At 39.4% G+C, this 19,562-nt stretch overlaps 1 protein-coding gene across 1 annotated transcript in view; it reads right to left on the reverse strand.

The window, feature by feature from the left end:
- The window catches only part of CPD (carboxypeptidase D), a 266,314-nt gene extending 249,205 nt beyond the window's left edge, over window positions 1–17,109 (reverse strand). Inside the window, exons 1-2 of the mRNA XM_053706136.1 lie at window positions 16,426–17,109; window positions 5,025–5,272 (exon numbers count right to left, since the gene is read on the reverse strand). Of these exons, the coding sequence (XP_053562111.1) occupies window positions 5,025–5,272; window positions 16,426–17,045 (868 nt within the window). The 5' untranslated portion in view covers window positions 17,046–17,109. The remainder of the gene's footprint in view (window positions 1–5,024; window positions 5,273–16,425) is intronic.
- Between the last annotated feature and the right edge of the window lie 2,453 nt (window positions 17,110–19,562).

The following is a 19,562-nucleotide window of genomic DNA, read 5'->3' on the forward strand; positions in this document are numbered from 1 at the left end:
GCAATCATGAATAATACCCTGTCAGAGGAATTATCCAGATTGCCTGAATTGAGAGGCAAGCGAGATAGCTCTGGGGTTAGACGAGATACAGAGCGCGTAGATGCTGTAAGAGCCATGTCTGATACTGCGTCACAATATGCAGAACCTGAGGACGGCGAGCTTCAGTCTGTGGGTGACGTCTCTGAATCGGGGAGACCTGATTCAGAAATTTCTAATTTTAAATTTAAGCTTGAGAACCTCCGTGTATTGCTTGGGGAGGTATTAGCTGCTCTGAATGACTGTGACACAATTGCAGTGCCAGAGAAATTGTGTAGGCTGGATAAATACTATGCAGTGCCGGTGAGTACTGGTGTTTTTCCAATACCTAAAAGGCTTACAGAAATTATTAGTAAGGAGTGGGATAGGCCCGGTGTGCCCTTTTCCCCACCTCCTATATTTAGAAAAATGTTTCCAATAGATGCCACTACACGGGACTTATGGCAGACAGTCCCTAAGGTGGAGGGAGCAGTTTCTACTTTAGCAAAGCGTACCACTATCCCGGTTGAGGACAGTTGTGCTTTTTCAGATCCAATGGATAAAAAATTGGAGGGTTACCTTAAGAAAATGTTTATTCAACAAGGTTTTATTTTACAGCCCCTTGCATGCATTGCGCCTGTCACTGCTGCGGCGGAATTCTGGTTTGAGGCCCTGGAAGAGGCCATCCATACAGCTCCATTGACTGAAAATGTTGACAAGCTTAGAACTCTTAAGCTAGCTAACTCATTTGTTTCTGATGCCATTGTTCATTTGACTAAACTAACGGCTAAGAATTCCGGATTCGCCATCCAGGCGCGTAGGGCGCTATGGCTCAAATCCTGGTCAGCTGATGTGACTTCAAAGTCTAAATTACTCAACATTCCTTTCAAGGGGCAGACCTTATTCTGGCCTGGTTTGAAATAAATTATTGCTGACATTACTGGAGGTAAGGGTCATACCCTTCCTCAGGACAGGGCCAAATCAAAGGCCAAACAGTCTAATTTTCGTGCCTTTCGAAATTTCAAGGCAGGTGCAGCATCAACTTCCTCTGCTTCAAAACAAGGAGGAACTTTTGCTCAATCCAAGCAGGCCTGGAAACCTAACCAGTCCTGGAACAAGGGCAAGCAGGCCAGAAAGCCTGCTGCTGCCTCTAAGACAGCATGAAGGAGCGGCCCCCTATCCGACAACGGATCTAGTAGGGGGCAGACTCTCTCTCTTCGCCCAGGCGTGGGCAAGAGATGTTCAGGATCCCTGGGCGTTGGAGATCATATCTCAGGGATATCTTCTGGACTTCAAAGCTTCTCCTCCACAAGGGAGATTTCACCTTTCAAGATTATCTGCAAACCAGATAAAGAAAGAGGCATTCCTAAGCTGCGTACAAGATCTCCTTGTAATGGGAGTGATCCATCCAGTTCCGCGGACGGAACAAGGACAGGGGTTTTATTCAAATCTGTTTGTGGTTCCCAAAAAAGAGGGAACCTTCAGACCAATTTTGGATTTAAAAATCCTAAACAAATTCCTCAGAGTTCCGTCATTCAAGATGGAAACTATTCAAACCATTTTACCCATGATCCAAGAGGGTCAGTACATGACCACAGTGGACTTAAAGGATGCCTACCTTCACATTCCGATTCACAAGAATCATCATCAGTTCCTGAGGTTTGCCTTTCTAGACAGGCATTACCAATTTGTAGCTCTTCCATTCGGGTTGGCTACAGCCCCAAGAATTTTTACAAAGGTTCTGGGCTCACTTCTGGCGGTCCTAAGACCGCGAAGCATAGCGGTGGCTCCTTACCTGGACGACATCCTGATACAGGCGTCAAGCTTTCAAATTGCCAAATCTCATACAGAGATAGTTCTGGCATTCCTGAGGTCGCATGGGTGGAAAGTGAACGAAGAAAAGAGTTCTCTATCTCCTCTCACAAGAGTTTCCTTCCTAGGGACTCGAAAAGATTCTGTAGAAATTAAAATTTACCTGACGGAGTCCAGGTTATCAAAACTTCTAAATGCTTGCCGTGTTCTTCACTCCATTCCGCGCCCCACGGTGGCTCAGTGCATGGAAGTAATCAGCTTAATGGTAGCGGCAATGGACATAGTGCCATTTGCACGCCTGCATCTCAGACCGCTGCAATTATGCATGCTCAGTCAGTGGAATGGGGATTACACAGATTTGTCCCCTCTACTAAATCTGGATCAGGAAACCAGAGATTCTCTGCTCTGGTGGTTATCTCGGGTCCATCTGTCCAAGGGTATGACCTTTCGCAGACCAGATTGGACAATTGTAACAACAGATGCCAGCCTTCTAGGTTGGGGTGCAGTCTGGAACTCCCTGAAGGCTCAGGGTTCATGGACTCAGGAGGAGAAACTCCTCCCAATAAATATTCTGGAGTTAAGAGCAATATTCAATGCTCTTCTAGCTTGGCCTCAGTTAGCAACACTGAGGTTCATCAGATTTCAGTCGGACAACATCACGACTGTGGCTTACATCAACCATCAAGGGGGAACCAGGAGTTCCCTAGCGATGTCAGAAGTCTCCAAGATAATTTGCTGGGCAGACACTCACTCTTGCCACTTGTCAGCGATCCATATCCCAGGTGTAGAGAACTGGGAGGCGGATTTTCTAAGTCGTCAGACTTTTTCATCCGGGGGAGTGGGAACTCCATCCGGAGGTGTTTGCTCAATTGGTTCTCCGTTGGGGCAAACCAGAATTGGATCTCATGGTGTCTCGCCATAACGCCAAGCTTCCTTGTTACGGATCCAGGTCCAGGGACCCAGAAGCGGCACTGATAGATGCTCTAGCAGCGCCTTGGTTCTTCAACCTGGCTTATGTGTTTCCACCGTTTCCTCTGCTCCCTCGTCTGATTGCCAAAATCAAACAGGAGAGAGCATCGGTGATATTGATAGCGCCTGCGTGGCCATGCAGGACCTGGTATGCAGACCTAGTGGACATGTCATCCTTTCCACCATGGACTCTGCCTCTGAGACAAGACCTTCTAATACAAGGTCCCTTCAATCATCCGAATCTACTTTCTCTGAGACTGACTGCATGGAGATTGAACGCTTGAGCCTATCAAAGCGTGGGTTCTCCGAGTCAGTAATTGATACCTTAATACAGGCACGAAAGCCTGTCACCAGAAAAATTTACCACAAGATATGGAGTAAATATCTTCATTGGTGTGAATCCAAGAATTACTCATGGAGTAGGGTTAGGATTCCTAGGATATTGTCCTTCCTCCAAGAGGGTTTGGACAAAAGATTATCAGCTAGTTCTTTAAAGGGACAGATTTCTGCTCTGTCTATTCTTTTACACAAGCGTCTGGCAGAAGTTCCAGACGTTCAGGCATTTTGTCAGGCTTTAGTTAGAATTAAGCCTGTGTTTAAACCTGTTGCTCCTCCATGGAGCTTAAACTTGGTTCTTAAAAAAGTTCTTCAAGGGGTTCCGTTTGAACCCCTTCATTCTATTGATATCAAACTTCTTTCATGGAAAGTTCTTTTTCTGATGGCCATTTCCTCGGCTCGAAGAGTCTCGGAGTTATCTGCCTTACATTGTGATTCTCCTTATCTGATCTTTCATTGAGATAAAGTAGTTCTGCGTACAAAACCTGGGTTTTTACCTAAGGTGGTTTCTAACAAGAATATCAATCAAGAGATTGTTGTTCCATCATTATGTCCTAATCCTTCTTCAAAGAAGGAACGTCTTTTGCATAATCTAGACGTAGCCCGTGCCTTGAAGTTTTACTTACAGGCTACTAAAGATTTTCGCCAAACATCTAACCTGTTTGTTGTTTACTCTGGACAGAGGAGAGGTCAGAAGGCCTCGGCAACCTCTCTTTCTTTTTGGCTTCGGAGTATAATCCGTTTAGCCTATGAGACTGCTGGACAGCAGCCTCCTGAAAGGATTACAGCTCATTCTACTAGAGCTGTGGCTTCCACCTGGGCCTTTAAAAATGAGGCCTCTGTTGAACAGATTTGCAAGGCTGCAACTTGGTCTTCCCTTCATACTTTTTCCAAATTTGATACTTTTGCTTCTTCGGAGGCTGTTTTTGGGAGAAAGGTTCTACAGGCAGTGGTTCCTTCCGTTTAAGTTCCTGCCTTGTCCCTCCCATCATCCGTGTACTTTAGCTTTGGTATTGGTATCCCACAAGTAATGGATGATCCGTGGACTGGATACACTTAACAAGAGAAAACATAATTTATGCTTACCTGATAAATGTATTTCTCTTGTAGTGTATCCAGTCCATGGCCCGCCCTGTCCTTTTCAGGCAGGTCTAAATTTTAATTAAACTACAGTCACCACTGCACCCTATGGTTTCTCCTTTCTCGGCTTGTTTTGGTCGAATGACTGGATATGGCAGTGAGGGGAGGAGCTATATAGCAGCTCTGCTGTGGGTGATCCTCTTGCAACTTCCTGTTGGGAAGGAGAATATCCCACAAGTAATGGATGATCCGTGGACTGGATACACTACAAGAGAAATAAATTTATCAGGTAAGCATAAATTATGTTTTTTAGAAATGAAAATTTGTTAGATAACTACTAGTTCGACTAGTGCTACTGATTGGATTCTGCTCGGCAGCACTTTAACTATGAGTCTAGAGCTGCTAGTAATAAAACAAATTAGAGCATGTACTGTTATCACTATAACTAAAGTTTGTATTGAAAGTAGGTAGGATAATGGCACATATGTTATTTACTATGTAAACTAGGAAAAATTATCCTTTTTTGCAATCAATGTGGTGTTTTTTCTGCATATTTTGCTATTCTTTCCAACTACATTTTCTTTGTTCTTTATTTTATTTTTTTATTTCACATTAAAAAAATTTTACCGATATTGAAGTTTAAATGAAATAAGTCAAAAAGACCGATAATCAAAATAATACACCTGCCATTTGTAAAACAAACAAAACCACAATAACTGGCACAACTGCATAGAAACAAATAACGTTAACATTAATAGTTTACAGTGTGTTCCCACATACAATGTATCACCTGTATTCCCCATAGGACATACCTTTAACATCATACCACTTGGCACCATTGGTAATTCCATCTGCAAACTCTTCACTTGCCTCGCCTGGGCACCCCGGATGGCCAGTCTTCATTATGGGGTGATTACTAGCATAGGCTCTGGCAAGGTATTGAAACACTTTGTCATCTGTTGATTTACTGTACTTTCCAGATGTCTCATGATTGGCAGAATCGTCATAAGGATAGCTGGCAACTACGGAGCCCCCATGAAGATTTCCAGAAAGCACAAACCTAAATAGGAGATGAATTGTGTGACATTTAATACAGGAAAGAATCACGTTTATATGTGTTGGGTTAGGCAAGGACAATGAGGAATACAGGGATTATGCTTTTATGACATTCTATCTTACCTTTCACTCTCCTATTCAGGACATTCTAAAAATTCCCATACCTACTTATAAATTCATCCTGCGGCACATCCGAAAGACAGTATTCAGCAAATAAATATATATTTTTTTCCCCCTTCTCATTTTTCCTATTTTGATACTGTTACTTTGCGACCTCCCTCAATAGTACAGTGGAACTCTAGATTGGTTTTCAAATCGTAAACCCTAATGTATAAAGCTATATCTTTGAAGCCCTAGCAGTGCAGGTTTGAACATGTGAGCCTTCAACTGGAGCAGCTGTCATAAGACCACCATTGTTATAAGACCACCACTTCCTAAACTCTCTGTCAGAGATGGCCAAGTAAACTCACTCAGGAATGATTGCCAACTCCTGCTTGGGTAATTTGTTGCTTGAGATCAGAGCGTAGCATTGCACAAGAGAGCTCTTGTTCAAACTTTCAGTAGTGATTGCAGGCAGACAGGTTCCCTTGTCTCCCTATACCGTAGGTTCCACTTCCATGCAACACCAGCTTACCCACCATCTGGCGACGAACTATGCTCTATAATTAACTCCTGCAATTGACCATCTAACCCTTTTAATTCAAGTTATTATCTGTTAGTTTGTAAGCTTTCTAGGAAGCAAAGCTCTCATACCCTACTGAATTTGCCCAGCAAGGCTTGAAAATGAACAGCATCAGGGCGCCTGCATTGCCCCCATACACACACCATTTACATACCACTATAGGGTGTCAATCGTATTTTCAAAGAGCACATTTGTGCCCAGCAGCAACTGCACTCGGCATGATGGGAATTTTAATTCACATTGGAACCACATTTCCCATGATATCACACATGATTTAAATATTGATACCAGAAGATGCAGGGGGCTCAGATCAGCATGCTAAGAGGCAACCATACCGCATCCCAGATAAAACATTGCTTGATATGCATTATTAACTGCCGTTTATGTGATATGTAATAGTGATTTAACCACTTAATTGTCTGTGTGTCTATGGTACTTATGGATGTAATTCACTGTACCGTGTACATTTCTGATTATCAAGCAATTTAATCATTGCTTACATTTTGTTAGCTTCTTGATTGAGTGGGTGTGTTTGAAGCTGCTGTTAAATTTGGTGAATAACCAGGGGAGCAAAAAATACAGTTTACCAGCTAAGTTCAAAACATTTTTACTAAATCAGATAAGAAAACGCATGAATCCAGTCAATGTAAAAAGAATACTAAAGTCAAAATTAAACTTTCATTATTCAGATAGAACACCCAATTGTAAATAACTTTCCAATTCACTTCCATTATAAAAATTTGAGCAATATTTTGATATACTCAATTTCTGAGGAACAAGCTCCTACTGAGCATGTGCAAGATTTCATGATATATGCATTTTGTGATTGGCTGATGGCTGTCACATGACGCAGGGAAAGAAAAATTTCACTAACTTTGAAATCTGTCAGAAAACACTACTACCCATTTGAAATTCAGACTAAGTGTTTTTGCATTGTCTTTTTATGACTTGGTTGATTATGTAGTTCTACTGGGTTTAATAGTCCTTTAAATAAAAGGGAAAAAACCCAATTCCTCAATAAACCAAAACTAGTGCAAATTTGCAGGCCTGAGATTTACAAATGACAATACATCTCATAGATCAGAAATAACTTAATTATTCAGTTAGTACTGTTGTGAAAATTAATATGCTATAAAAATAACGCATATTAATACAGAAACCTACAACTGAACCTTTGTTCTACCATGGTTCCTAAAAAGTTCTGAATCCTAATAAACCTACCGCGATCCATATACTTGCAAATTTAGGTAGGGGTGTGTATGAAAGAATTTTTAGAAGTGATCCATGCATGAATTTGAATAAACTCATATGCATTTGTTTATGTTTCTAGATATACATTTGTATGTATATGTTGTGGTCATTGTTAACACAAAGGTTTATTACAGGATGTTTAGAAAATAATTTGCTGCTAAGAAACATTTCTGAATGGTATTTATCCAGTCATATTGTAAATATAAAGAAATGGAAAAAAGACCAAAGAGTACATTACCCTATCTTGTATTTATTAGGTGGTTCTCTCACAAGACTTATCTGTATTGCACGAGCAACTGTCCTTTATAGCAGGACACTCCCATGCCTTGCTAGAGAGATGGAAATATTACAAAGGATATGCACAGTATAAAAGGTAATCTTCAGTTTTTATTATGACTTTTGTATTATTATTTTAACAATGTGAGATCCTACCTAGGCATGCACAGTATCACTTCAGCATCTAGCAAACAAGAGCGTTTTCCTATAAGGCAAAACATTTCTTGTGATAATGACTCTCACTGGTTCTATTAAACTGATATTTTTATGCAAACAGATACATGTTCTAATTTGTTCTTGTCACCTGTAATGCAAAAATAATGTGCTCTAACTATGTGTTTAACCCTTGCAAAAGGAACTAAAGACATAGGCAAAATCCCACTTGAGAGCTGCTCACTGGTGATTGGTGCAGTGTTCTCCCTAGGACCTATTTAATAAAACAGTTTAAGCCAATATTAAACTAAAATTAGCTAAATATTTTTTTTTTTAATGTTTGTTGCACTAATTGTCATTAAAAGGATATGAAACCCAAAATATTTCCTTTTGTGATTCAGACAGAGCAATCCATTTACAAAAACAGTTTCCAGTTTACTTCTGTTATCAAATGTGTTTTGTTCCCATGATATTCCGTGTTGCAGAGATACCTAGGTAGGCGTCTAGAGAACTAAATGGCAGGAAACAGTGCTGCCCTCTAGTGCTTTTGCAAATCTGCTACTATATAGTGCTCTAGAAATGAGCTGGCTCCCTGCTTTTCAACAAAATATACCAAAAGAAAGAAGAAAGTTTAATAGAAGTGAATTTGAAAGCGGTTTAAAATTGCACGCTATATCTGAATCAAAAAAGAAAAATAGAAAATATATTAAATGAATTTTTGTTAAGCTAAGCAATGCACAAATTAATTGCATAATTTAAGTAACATTTATAAATAACAGAAAATGCAAAGTATTAAGCAATGGTTTCTAAGTGAACACTGCCCCCACCCAGCAACTACATAATGCCACCTGCCTGACAACATTTTCTGTTCGGTCATACGACTGCCACTCCAGACTAGCTGACTGTGTACTAATCTGGAACTTTATGGCTTCTCCAGAACAGGATTTTACCTATGTATTTAACCTCCGTTTATTTTGTTTTAATCATGGGGTAGAAACCATAATCTCTTTATACAAAATATATAAAAGCAGAACCATGTAAACTAAAAGAAAGTAAATTGACAGGATCGAAAAACAAATCTGAAATACACAAAAGAGAAGATGTGGTTTAGGCTCCAACACGGTGAGTTTCATCCTGGTTTTTTTTAATGATCACAAGTATTTGGAGCTAATCTGGTCAGTAATGCATAATTATCCAGGTCAGTTAACTCTTACGGCTCCATTTATGTATCTGCAGATGAAGCTTCTGAAGCCTTGCAACTTCAGCTTGTTCATGCACACCTGAATCAGCTGCCTTAAAAAGTAAGTTGATACTTCTTAAAGGGACATGAAACCCAAAACTTTTCTTTCACGATTTAGGTAGAACATACAATTTTAAACAACTTTCCAGTTTACATCTATTATCAAATTTGCTTCATTCTCTTGGTATCATTTGTTGAAGAAGCTGCAATGACCTACTAGTTTCTAAATGAACATATGGGTGAGCCAATGACAATTGGTATATATATTTAGCCACCAATCAACAGCAAGAACCTAGGTTATTTGCTGCTGCTGAACTTTCCTAGATAAACCTTTCAGCAAAGGATAACGAGAGAAGGAAGCAAATTAAATAAGTTGTTTAAAATTGTATGCTCTAAATCATGAATGTCTAATTTTGACTTTACTGTCCCTTTAAGCACTCCAGTACCTCAGAATTGACAGACTTAAAGGGACACTGAACCCAATTTTTTTCTTTCGTGATTCAGATAGAGCATGAAATTTTAAGCAACTTTCTAATGTACTCCTATTATCAAATTTTCTTTATTCTCTTGGTATCTTTATTTGAAATGCAAGAATGTAAGTTTAGATGCCGGCCCATTTTTGGTGAACAACTTGGGTTGTCCTTGCTGATTGGCGGATATATTCATCCACCAATACAAAAAATACTGTCCAGAGTGCTAAACCAAAAAAAATCTTAGATGCCTTTTTTCAAATAAAGATAGCAAGAAAACGAAGAAAATTGATAATAGGAGTAAATTAGAAAGTTACTTAAAATTGCATGCTCTATCTGAATCACGAAAGAAAAAAAAAATTGGGTTGAGTGTCCCTTTAAATCTTCCCAAACTGATTCATCCAGGATGATTAAAGGGCCAATCAACCTAAAAAAAATGTTCCTAAATATATGTAAAAGGTTATTGAAGCTAAATACATCAAACAGTATCCCAAAGTGGAACGTTAAGAAATGTGTAAGTGAATCAACTATTTCATCCTCGGCCATTTAGAGATGGCCGCCTGAGCTCTCCTACCCCTACGTCATCCTGATGTATTCAGTCTCCCAAAATTGAATCTAGTCGAATTTGCGCCGTCCCGCAATTTGCGCATGCGCCGATTATTCTCAAGGGGGGATTTTTGTTGCAGGAACTACTAACAACCGCTCAGTATCGTAGCGGTTGCTCTTATCAGTGGATCGACTGTTAGATACAGTATTCCATTTACCTTATTTGAAAATGAGAGGTTACGATACTGAGCGGTTGTTAATAGTTCCGGCAACAAAAAAGCCCCCCCTTGAGCATAATCGGCGCATTGCGCATGCAAAAATTATGGGACCGTGAAAATTTGACTAGATTCAATTTTGGGAGATTGAATACATCAGGATAAAGTAGGGGTAGGATGGCTCAGGCAGCCATCTCTAAATAGCCAAGGATGAAATAGTTAGTTGATTTACTTACACATTTCTTAACGTTCCACTTTGGGATATTGTTTGATGTATTTAGCTTCAATAAACTTTTACATATATTTAGGAAAAAAATTTAAAGGGATAGTAAAAATGTTATTGTTTAAAAAGATAGATAATCCTTTTATTTACCATTCTCCAGTTTTGCATAACCAACACTGTTATAGAAATATACTTTTTACCTCTGTAATTACCTCGTATCTAAGCTTCTGCGGACTGCCTCCTTATCTCAGATCTTTTGACAGACTTGCATTTCAGGCAATTAATTGACTCTTAAATAACTCCATGTGCATGAGTACAATGTTATTTATATGAAACCAATGAACTAATGCCCTCTAACTGTGAAAAAACTGTCAAATGCATTCAGATAAGAGGCGGCCTTCAAGCGCTTAGAAATTAGCATATGAGCCTACCTAGGTTTAGCTTTAAACTAGGAATACCAAAAGAACAAAGCAAATTTGATGATGAAAGTAATTAGACAGTTGTTTAAAATTACATGCCCTATCTGAATCATGAAAGTTGAATTTGGACTTTACTATACCTTTAATAAGCCATGCTCAGAGCAGTTACACAGATAATGAATGCTCACTAGCCCTAAATGTGAGAGGAGGGGTTTCTGGATGGAAACTTTGTTCCCTGCATCTTCAGAAATAGGAAAGAGTCAGTAAACAGAAAATGCATTTCAGAATTTGAGGGAAATGGGAAATAAACGAGCGTTTGAGACCTACTGGTAGCCTGTAGAGAGAGTAACATTCTATTAATAGAAATAGAAAAAAAGGGATTTAAAAAAAAAAAAAAAGTTACAAACAGAACATTTTGATATAAAGCCCATTGCAGGACTTGACAAAACCAAGAAGTTACAAATCCTATAAATTTAATTTTTAATCCACAAATTTTAAAAATTTCTACATTTATCAAATCCTAACCAACCTTCTTAAAGTAGTGTGTGATCCTTGCTATTCTGGCTTGCTCAAATGTTTTATGGAAAATTGGTAAACTCTGATGACATATTTAGATAATTACACAGACCCTCTGTCATACAGCAAGATGCGGGGGGTGTACACAAGGGTTATTTGTAGTCAAATAAATGCTGTTAAATTATACCTACTCACTCAGCAACGAATGCTTAAAAACACAACCACCTGTACTACTTCACTGCATCATCCTACCTAGAAGACGTAGCCGAGGGAGGGAATAGGAAGGCTGTTTGGCCAAAATATGGGAGTAAAGTATACATTTACTTAGAAGAATGTACAGATGAAATGATCCTGTCGGACATACTTGGATTTAATTCAAATACAGTTATCTGATTTTATATATAGTGGATAGAAACAATGTAGTTATCATGAGATATGTTGCCTAATTGACTTGTAAACCAGTACTGGCATAAGGCCCTTGTACTAGCACTTTAATAGGTAGATGGTGCAGACCCATACAATAGAAATGAATAATCTATAAAAAGAAAGACAGTGGTACATAATAATAGCACTGTTTGAAAGACAGGGAGTTCAGAACTCTTTTGAAAGATAATGCAACAATCTTGTATTTAAAATATCAAAATTACAAATTTATTAATACATAATATCAGGTCTGGACTCACAACAAGAGCAGTAATCAAAGGATCACTGAAAATACACACGGCACTAATAAAATTACTAAACTAAAACAGGACCGATCCTGGAGTGACACAGCTGTTTTGTGCCAAAATTGCACAATAAAGAGTAATACCCCTGCAGAAATAGGCATAGACCAACTACACCCACTCAGGATTCAGAACCCCCAAAATCTTAAGAAGGTAACATCTAAGCTGATAAAGTAATATGGGATCTAAGTTGTCTGAGCATAACCACTTAACACATGGTGAATAGAAATTAACACAACTTCAAAACATAAACCTCACTGCAGGGGGCGTGGCCACGCTCTACACACATACAAGTATATTCAACTGCAAGGGAACATAAATAAGATAAGGACAAGCATAGAACAAGCTTGTCCTTATCTTACACCAAATAAAGTCTTTTTGTCACAGATGCCTGAAGACCAGTGAGTGCTTAACTTCACAAATATATATATATATATATATATATATATATATATATATATATATATATATATATATATATATATATAAAGCACTAAACAGAGTGGGAAGCAATTGCTAGGACTAGAGCTGCACTGAAAAGATAGGGGTAAAGAAATTAGTAATATTTATATATGCACCCCTAGCTATAGCCAATGGGAGGCTTGTGGTGCAGACCCTTTAAAATATATTGAGAACATATATGAGTAAGAGAGAAGCAAAAAGGATATTTTGCTTCAAAAAGACAGGGAATTCAGCACTCTTATGAAAGGATACACAGCTCTATAGTAAACAAAGTATCAATTTATTGGTACAGAAAATTCGCTACATAGACACACTTCATCCCCTGGAAGATAAACAAGGCACTTATAAAATGGTGCGTAGGCCAAAACAGCCTATGCTGAAACAAAGTGTCTAGTGAAAAAGTTAATAAAATATTCACATATGTTACACATAGAAAACCTGACCGGTCAGGAAAGCAAAGTACCTTCAAATACGTATCCACAATTTTAAAGAGGCTTAAAGAGATGTATGTAGGAAAGCCACACCCAACTGCTCACAGAAACCCCCACAGTTATGAGTGGAGGATAAGACCTGGGCAGATGACCGTGGGGATCTAGGTTTCCAAATTTACACCCTATATGCTATGCAGTAGAGAATACAGTGTTAGCACATTATAGGCAGTAGGCATGCTATATAAACAATCAAAGCATGAAAATCGATCAATATATAGATTAATATAGTGATTCACACAACTACACCCTGCTGCTCACAGACCCCCATATAAGTATAAACGGGGCTCAGTCTGGGAAGGTAATCAATTGGGATCCAAGTTGTGGGAATAGATTACTCTATGTGTATAAACATACAGCCTAAATAAAAATATCATTCAAATATTACATAGTCAAAGGATAGCATTAAATATAGGAAGAGTCCCTTGGTCATCCGTTATAAGTTCCATGTAACAAACATGCAAGTTAAAGCGTTGAAGGAATCATAGGGAGTTCTCCTATATTACTGAAAACAGATGTAGGCTGCGAATGCAGAGAGCAACGCCTCAATAGGCGTTATTGTGGCTGTAAGGTATCAACTGTAATCGTATACTGCTCGATTGTCAGCTACGGTGTCACACAATGCTACACCTTCATAGTTATGGGTAGTTGCTGCTGAAGCCAGAGACCGTGGTCCCTCGTATTCATCTGTGTATTGTCCAGACTTGAGGCTTCACAAAGTGCCGCTGCAAGCAAACAAACCGCTCAACATTTAAGCCGTGTTGTGGGAGGTACTGAGCGTCCCGTGTTCCAGTGAGTTGAAGCCGACGCGCGTTTCACCCCCTCGACTTTTAGAAAAGGCGGCGCTTCATCAGGGCGTATGAATCATGTAAGAGGCCGTCTCTTTTATACAGACTAGGTATATCCGCCCCTGCTGATAGGTGAAATATAGTGGCTATTGTCCAACCAGAATATTACTATGCCACAATGAAGAAATTTGTGGCAAGTTAACTATACATATATACATAAGCAAATTCAAAACTTATAGTATTCAATATGAAGCTTAAAATCCATAGGGATAATATGTATGTTGGTCTGTGCACCAGAATATCTACATATGCTCATATCACACAAAGAAAATTGCAGAAGAGAACTGTCAAAAAAAAATGTATAGACAAGAAATAAAACTGGAGTTTAGATTGTCAGATGAAAATCGTTTTCTACAGGAAGCAGGCCATATCAAGCTGATCATTCAGCCCATTAGGAAACTGAGTGCCTAATTGAGATCTCCATCTACATTCTTTCCTGAGGAGTATCTTATCGTTGTCACCTCCTCTACCATTGACAATGCCTCTGTCAATGCCTATCAACCAGAGAGAGTCAGGATTGCTAGTATGGAATTCTTCAAAATGTTTGGCCACATTGCTTTTTTGATTGACATTTTTATGTCATCACGATGTTCAGTTATGCAGTCTTTGATCATTCTTTTAGTTTTTCCCACATAGTAATCTGGGACATGAACAAGAGAGCAGGTACACAACCCCTTCTGAGTTGCAGTTGGTAAAATGTTTAAGTTTGTAGACCTTGCCATTACTTGCTGTTGTTTTTACCATGTATCTGCATGCAACACACTTTCCACATGGGTGGTTACCCACACGTTTGTTCTGAGTCAGCCAGTTTTGTCCTTTAGGTTGGGACATGAACTGGCTTCTCACATCTGTTTTCTGTAATTCTCTGTTACAAGGGTTCCATTTTCTACCCTAACTTTTATGTCAAGGAAGGCTAGTTCAACCTTACTGTATTGTACAGTAAGAGAAATGTTCTTATCATTTGAGTTTAGAGCATAAACAAATTCTTTCAAGCTCTCAGCATTACCTTCCCATATCATGAAGATATCATCCACATATCGAAGCCATATGTGGATGTTATTCTCATTTTGGTATCACTAAGTATGTTGCAGAGGGTAGATCAGAGGGATGGGATTATATGTGAGACGCTTGAATTGGTCTGTCTACGAGTTGTCTTTTTACCTCCTGGGAGATGAATGAGGTGTATCCTAACCCCCTCTTTGAGAATAACATCCACGTCATTGGCTCACCCAAGCGTTCAGATAAATCCCAGTAGTTGCTACATCTTCAACAAAGGAAGCCAAGACAATGAACAAAATGTGTAAAAGAAGTAAACTGGAAAGTTCTTCAAATTGTATGTAGTGAAAGAAAGAAAAAAAAATAGGTTTCATGTTCCTTTAATTTTGCATTCACACCAAGACTGTAGCACTTATTTTTTAGTGCAGAGCAATTATTACAAAATATGAGGAAAAGTAAAAAAGGGAAACATATACAAAATTGGAGACAATACATCAAATTTAGAAGCCAGTGAGATTTAATTTACTAGAATGGATTATTTATAAAGATATAAATACAGTATAGAAACAGACCTGTGGTGGAAGGAATAAATATTTAGGAATCTGGCATCCCCTTATTTTCCCTATACAATCTACCATACACACCACAAGATGTTAGGCACTGTTAGTGACTATATTTCTATCATCTAAATGTGTTTTATCAATGAGGCCTGAAAACTGCAGCCTAGGGAGCAACCACATGTTCTAAGGCCAGTGTCTAACTGTTACCCTATTTTAGAATCTCTATTATACCAGCTATTCGCAGACCCTTAGAAAAGTAAACACTTTTAGTTGACTAAAACTCTGTAATAGCCTATGCAGATATCCAACATTGTCCAACCTAAGACAAGGGGCCACAATGCACCCCTCCTTTGCTTTTTTATTGGATCATTGCATTACTGTATAAACCTTAGCTTCTAATTTCCAGAGTTCTCCTCCTCAGCTGACTCATTTGTGCTATATGTGGATAAAATGGAGTAAGCTTCTTTTTTGTTTGTATATCTTGCTATAGAATTGTTTCCAGTGAGAAAAAATAGATTTCGTTTTAGTGGCCCTTGGAGCAAGAAAGTTATTTTTTTTGTCAATAAAATATTACTGTAGTTAAAATTGGTGCCTTTCAATATCATTATTTGTACCCACAAGAGCTACAAAATGAGCTAGATTGTCAATGGTGGCATTCTCAAACAAGAATGTAATTTGCAGCAATATAATTGTTATGATCTCTATCACCATTAACCCCCCCCCCCCCCCCCTTGTCTACCTTAAAGGGATAGAATATTGCAATAATAAAAATTTCTAGCTGTCAAGCCAGTTCTGAGCAGGATATAGCCAGTAATTAGTGGCTACATTTATGTGCTGCTTATGTTAAGCTGGACGGCTATGTGCTACTAGTGAGTAGCAATGAACTGTAGCTCTAGTAAGGGACTTCACCTATGTGTTTAGCCCATTAGCAACAGTTACTTGGAAATAATATCAGTATCTACCAATGCCTCTTTAAAAAATAGTGTCTTCTGAATACTTTTTAACAAAATAAGAACTATTATGACCTCTCCTGCAGATCTGACAGTGCAATGTGCAAATGATACAACTGCCCAGCCCCCTTGCTCACCGGTTACTGAGGATCCACTGCATCATAGCGTTGACTTCTGGTACCAAATTCCCATCTGGCATATCCCTGGGAGAAAACTGGTCTGGGAAGCTGCGGTTTAAATCCACCAGTTTGGCGTTCTCTCTGCCCCCACGCTCCCCGGTGCAGTCCCCCTCTTTGGCAGTTTCAAAGCCATCTGGGTTAAGGCTAGGCATGATGTAGATGTCAGTGGTGTTGAGAAGTGTGGTGATCCGCTGGTCCACCCCATACTGCCCCAACAGGTACTGGATGAGGTAGATTAGCACCTGCCGGGACACTGTCTCGTCCCCGTGCATGTTCCCCACGTACTTAACCTGAGGTCGATCAGGGGGAGCCATGTCGGGGTCAGCAGTAAGTCTCATCACCCATAGCTCCCGGTCCCTCACCGAACGGCCAATGCTGGAGAGGCGAGCGAGATGTGGGTATTTTTGGGCTACTTTATGCAGCCGCTCACTCAGCTCCTGGTAGTTGTAATAGTGACTGTATGTTTCTACACTCGCCTCCATGTCCTTCTTTATGGAAACCGGCGACACCAAGGGAATCAGTCCCGAGACAACCAGGATCACAGGCATAAGATGAACTAGACACCCGATTCTCGCCATACTGCCCCGGATAGACACTTGCACTAAACATCCAACACTATCTCCCCACAGACCCCGCCTACCTTCTTCCTGTCTTAACTTAGCAACTGTGCGACTCACTAGACTTTCTCAGCCCCACTTCCTGTTCGTAAATAGCATACAATCGCTAATGGAATCTTGCCCCACTTCCGGTACACTCTTTCAATGCTGACGCTAGTTCACTTCTAAACTTTTGTCTCATACTTCGGATTAAACTGACACAAGCCTTATTGCGATTTGCAAAAATAAATAACACTTGGCTGACATCATTGTTTTGTTGTCAAATTGCTTCTAACAATGGGATTAAAAAAAACAGTCAATGGATGGCTGTGATTTTGGGTCTTAGATAATTGTACATTCTGGGATTACAAGGTACAAGGTTTTTCATTTAGATAACCTGAATCTCTCAATTGAGCTGTTATTATAAGTGAAGCGATCAAGCGATATATGGTACAAAATGATTCGTTTTTATTTAATTGTATTGTCGCTGAGTTAGTAAATAAAAGGCCCCTAGTCGTAACGAATACTGCGGATTAGAACAGTGCAGGGTTAAACACATAGTGGTAGCTAGTATCAAAATTACATGCTCTGATGAATTAGAGCAGTGATAGTCACCTTTCTAATAACACAGGGGCCACAGAGCAATATTGAGGCTTTAAATGGCCACATATCAATATTTTAGAAGCCTCAAATGTCCCATATAAGTTTATGGCTACACATAAATAATATATATTTTAAAAATTTCCAGTGGCACAGGGCCTGATTCAGGGAAGGTTGCAAGTTACCTTCTGTCTACTGTTGAGTTGTGGCCATCACCTTCATTCCCTAAATAAAATCACACATTTTTAGTTATGCTTTTTTTCTGGGGCCAAAAAAACTATGGCACACATTCTTGGTTTTGTTTTCTCCTTAGGGGGCCACACAAACAAGCACAGAGGGCCACAATGGCCCATGGGCAAACAGTTGGTTATCTCCTAACTAGAGCATCTAATGTTTCTACTATTTTACCCATTCTTGTCTTGTAAACAAATAACAATTACAATGTCAAATGAAATGTAAATGTACCAATAGGTGTTATTTTATAGTCCAATATTGAGCTGACCAAAGTTCTTTCTCTTTTTGTTTTCTTTGTGTCTTGCATCCTAAAGTATGTTGTTTTCTCCCATTAGTCACACATCAGGGGCGCGATCCGATATATGGCGCAGGTTTTGGCGCAAGTGTGGAAACCTGCGCCGTCTGTAATTTCACCTCGCACATCGAGCTATCACATATTCGGCGCCGACAGTTGCTAAAGTGCTGTAAGTCGGACAAACTAGCGGTGTCCAGAAATAAGCGTAAGTACACATTTCTGGAGTCGCCAGTGACTTACGGCACTTTAGAAACTGCCGCCGCCTAAAAAAACTAACTAAAGTATAAAATATCCAGTAACTGTCTAACACACCTCCCAAAAATAGCCCGACACGTATACCCCTCTATCCACAATCCCCCCTCTCACTCCTAACAATAAATGTATTAACCCCTAAACTGCCGCTCCCGGACCCCGCCGCCACCTATATTATATGTATAGCCCCCTACACCGCCGCCACCTATATTAAATATATTAACCCCTAATCTGAGCCCCCTACACCGCCGCCACCTATATTAACTATATTACCCCCTAAACCCAAGTCTATCCCTAACACCCCCTAACTTAATTATTATTTAAATAAATCTAAATAATATTAATATTATTAACTAAATTATTCCTATTTAAAACGAAATACTTACCTATAAAATAAACCCTAAGATAGCTACAATATAATTAATAATTACATTGTAGCTATTTTAGCGGTTTAAAAGAATAGTGGAGTCAGGTATACAGTCTTATATATCCAGGAGGGAGTGAAACGCGTAGAAATATAAGACTATATACCTGACTCCACTATTCTTTTAAACCGCTTGGACCAACCCGGGTTGACTTTCATCGGAGGACACCAAAGATAAGTGTTATTGGAACCTGCGTGCAACGGCACTAAGGGCAGGCGAACTTACCTTAAATTTCTTCAAACATCTGCATATTTCAACTGATCTGTACCTAATAGGTACAAAAATTGGATACAAGAAGAAACATTGTGCACAAACGATCCGCTAAGCAGTGATTGGCAGGCGCAAGTCGAGCCCCTAGACACCGGGTGTGACGTCAGACGCCAACAACACGAGGACACTGCCAGACGGACCAAGCAACAGGACGCATAGGATACCCTGTTGCCGTGTATGCACACGATAAGGTACAAATATATTTGCAAGTTAAAATTGTGAATTAAGGCAGATGTGAATACATTGATATACCGGACATTCTGTTGGCTTACATGTAAGAACAGAAAGTTGCCACAAATAGTTCTCTGTGACACAAATACGGCTGCAGAACTCACTTAAAACCACTTATTGATACAATTTTACAAGACTCTCCTTTCTCTGAACTGATATTGCACAGCCTCACCTTAAGCTATTGCTTCACTA

This window comes from Bombina bombina, chromosome 3 (genome assembly GCF_027579735.1).
Source record: "Bombina bombina isolate aBomBom1 chromosome 3, aBomBom1.pri, whole genome shotgun sequence".
NCBI classification, from domain to species: domain Eukaryota; kingdom Metazoa; phylum Chordata; class Amphibia; order Anura; family Bombinatoridae; genus Bombina; species Bombina bombina.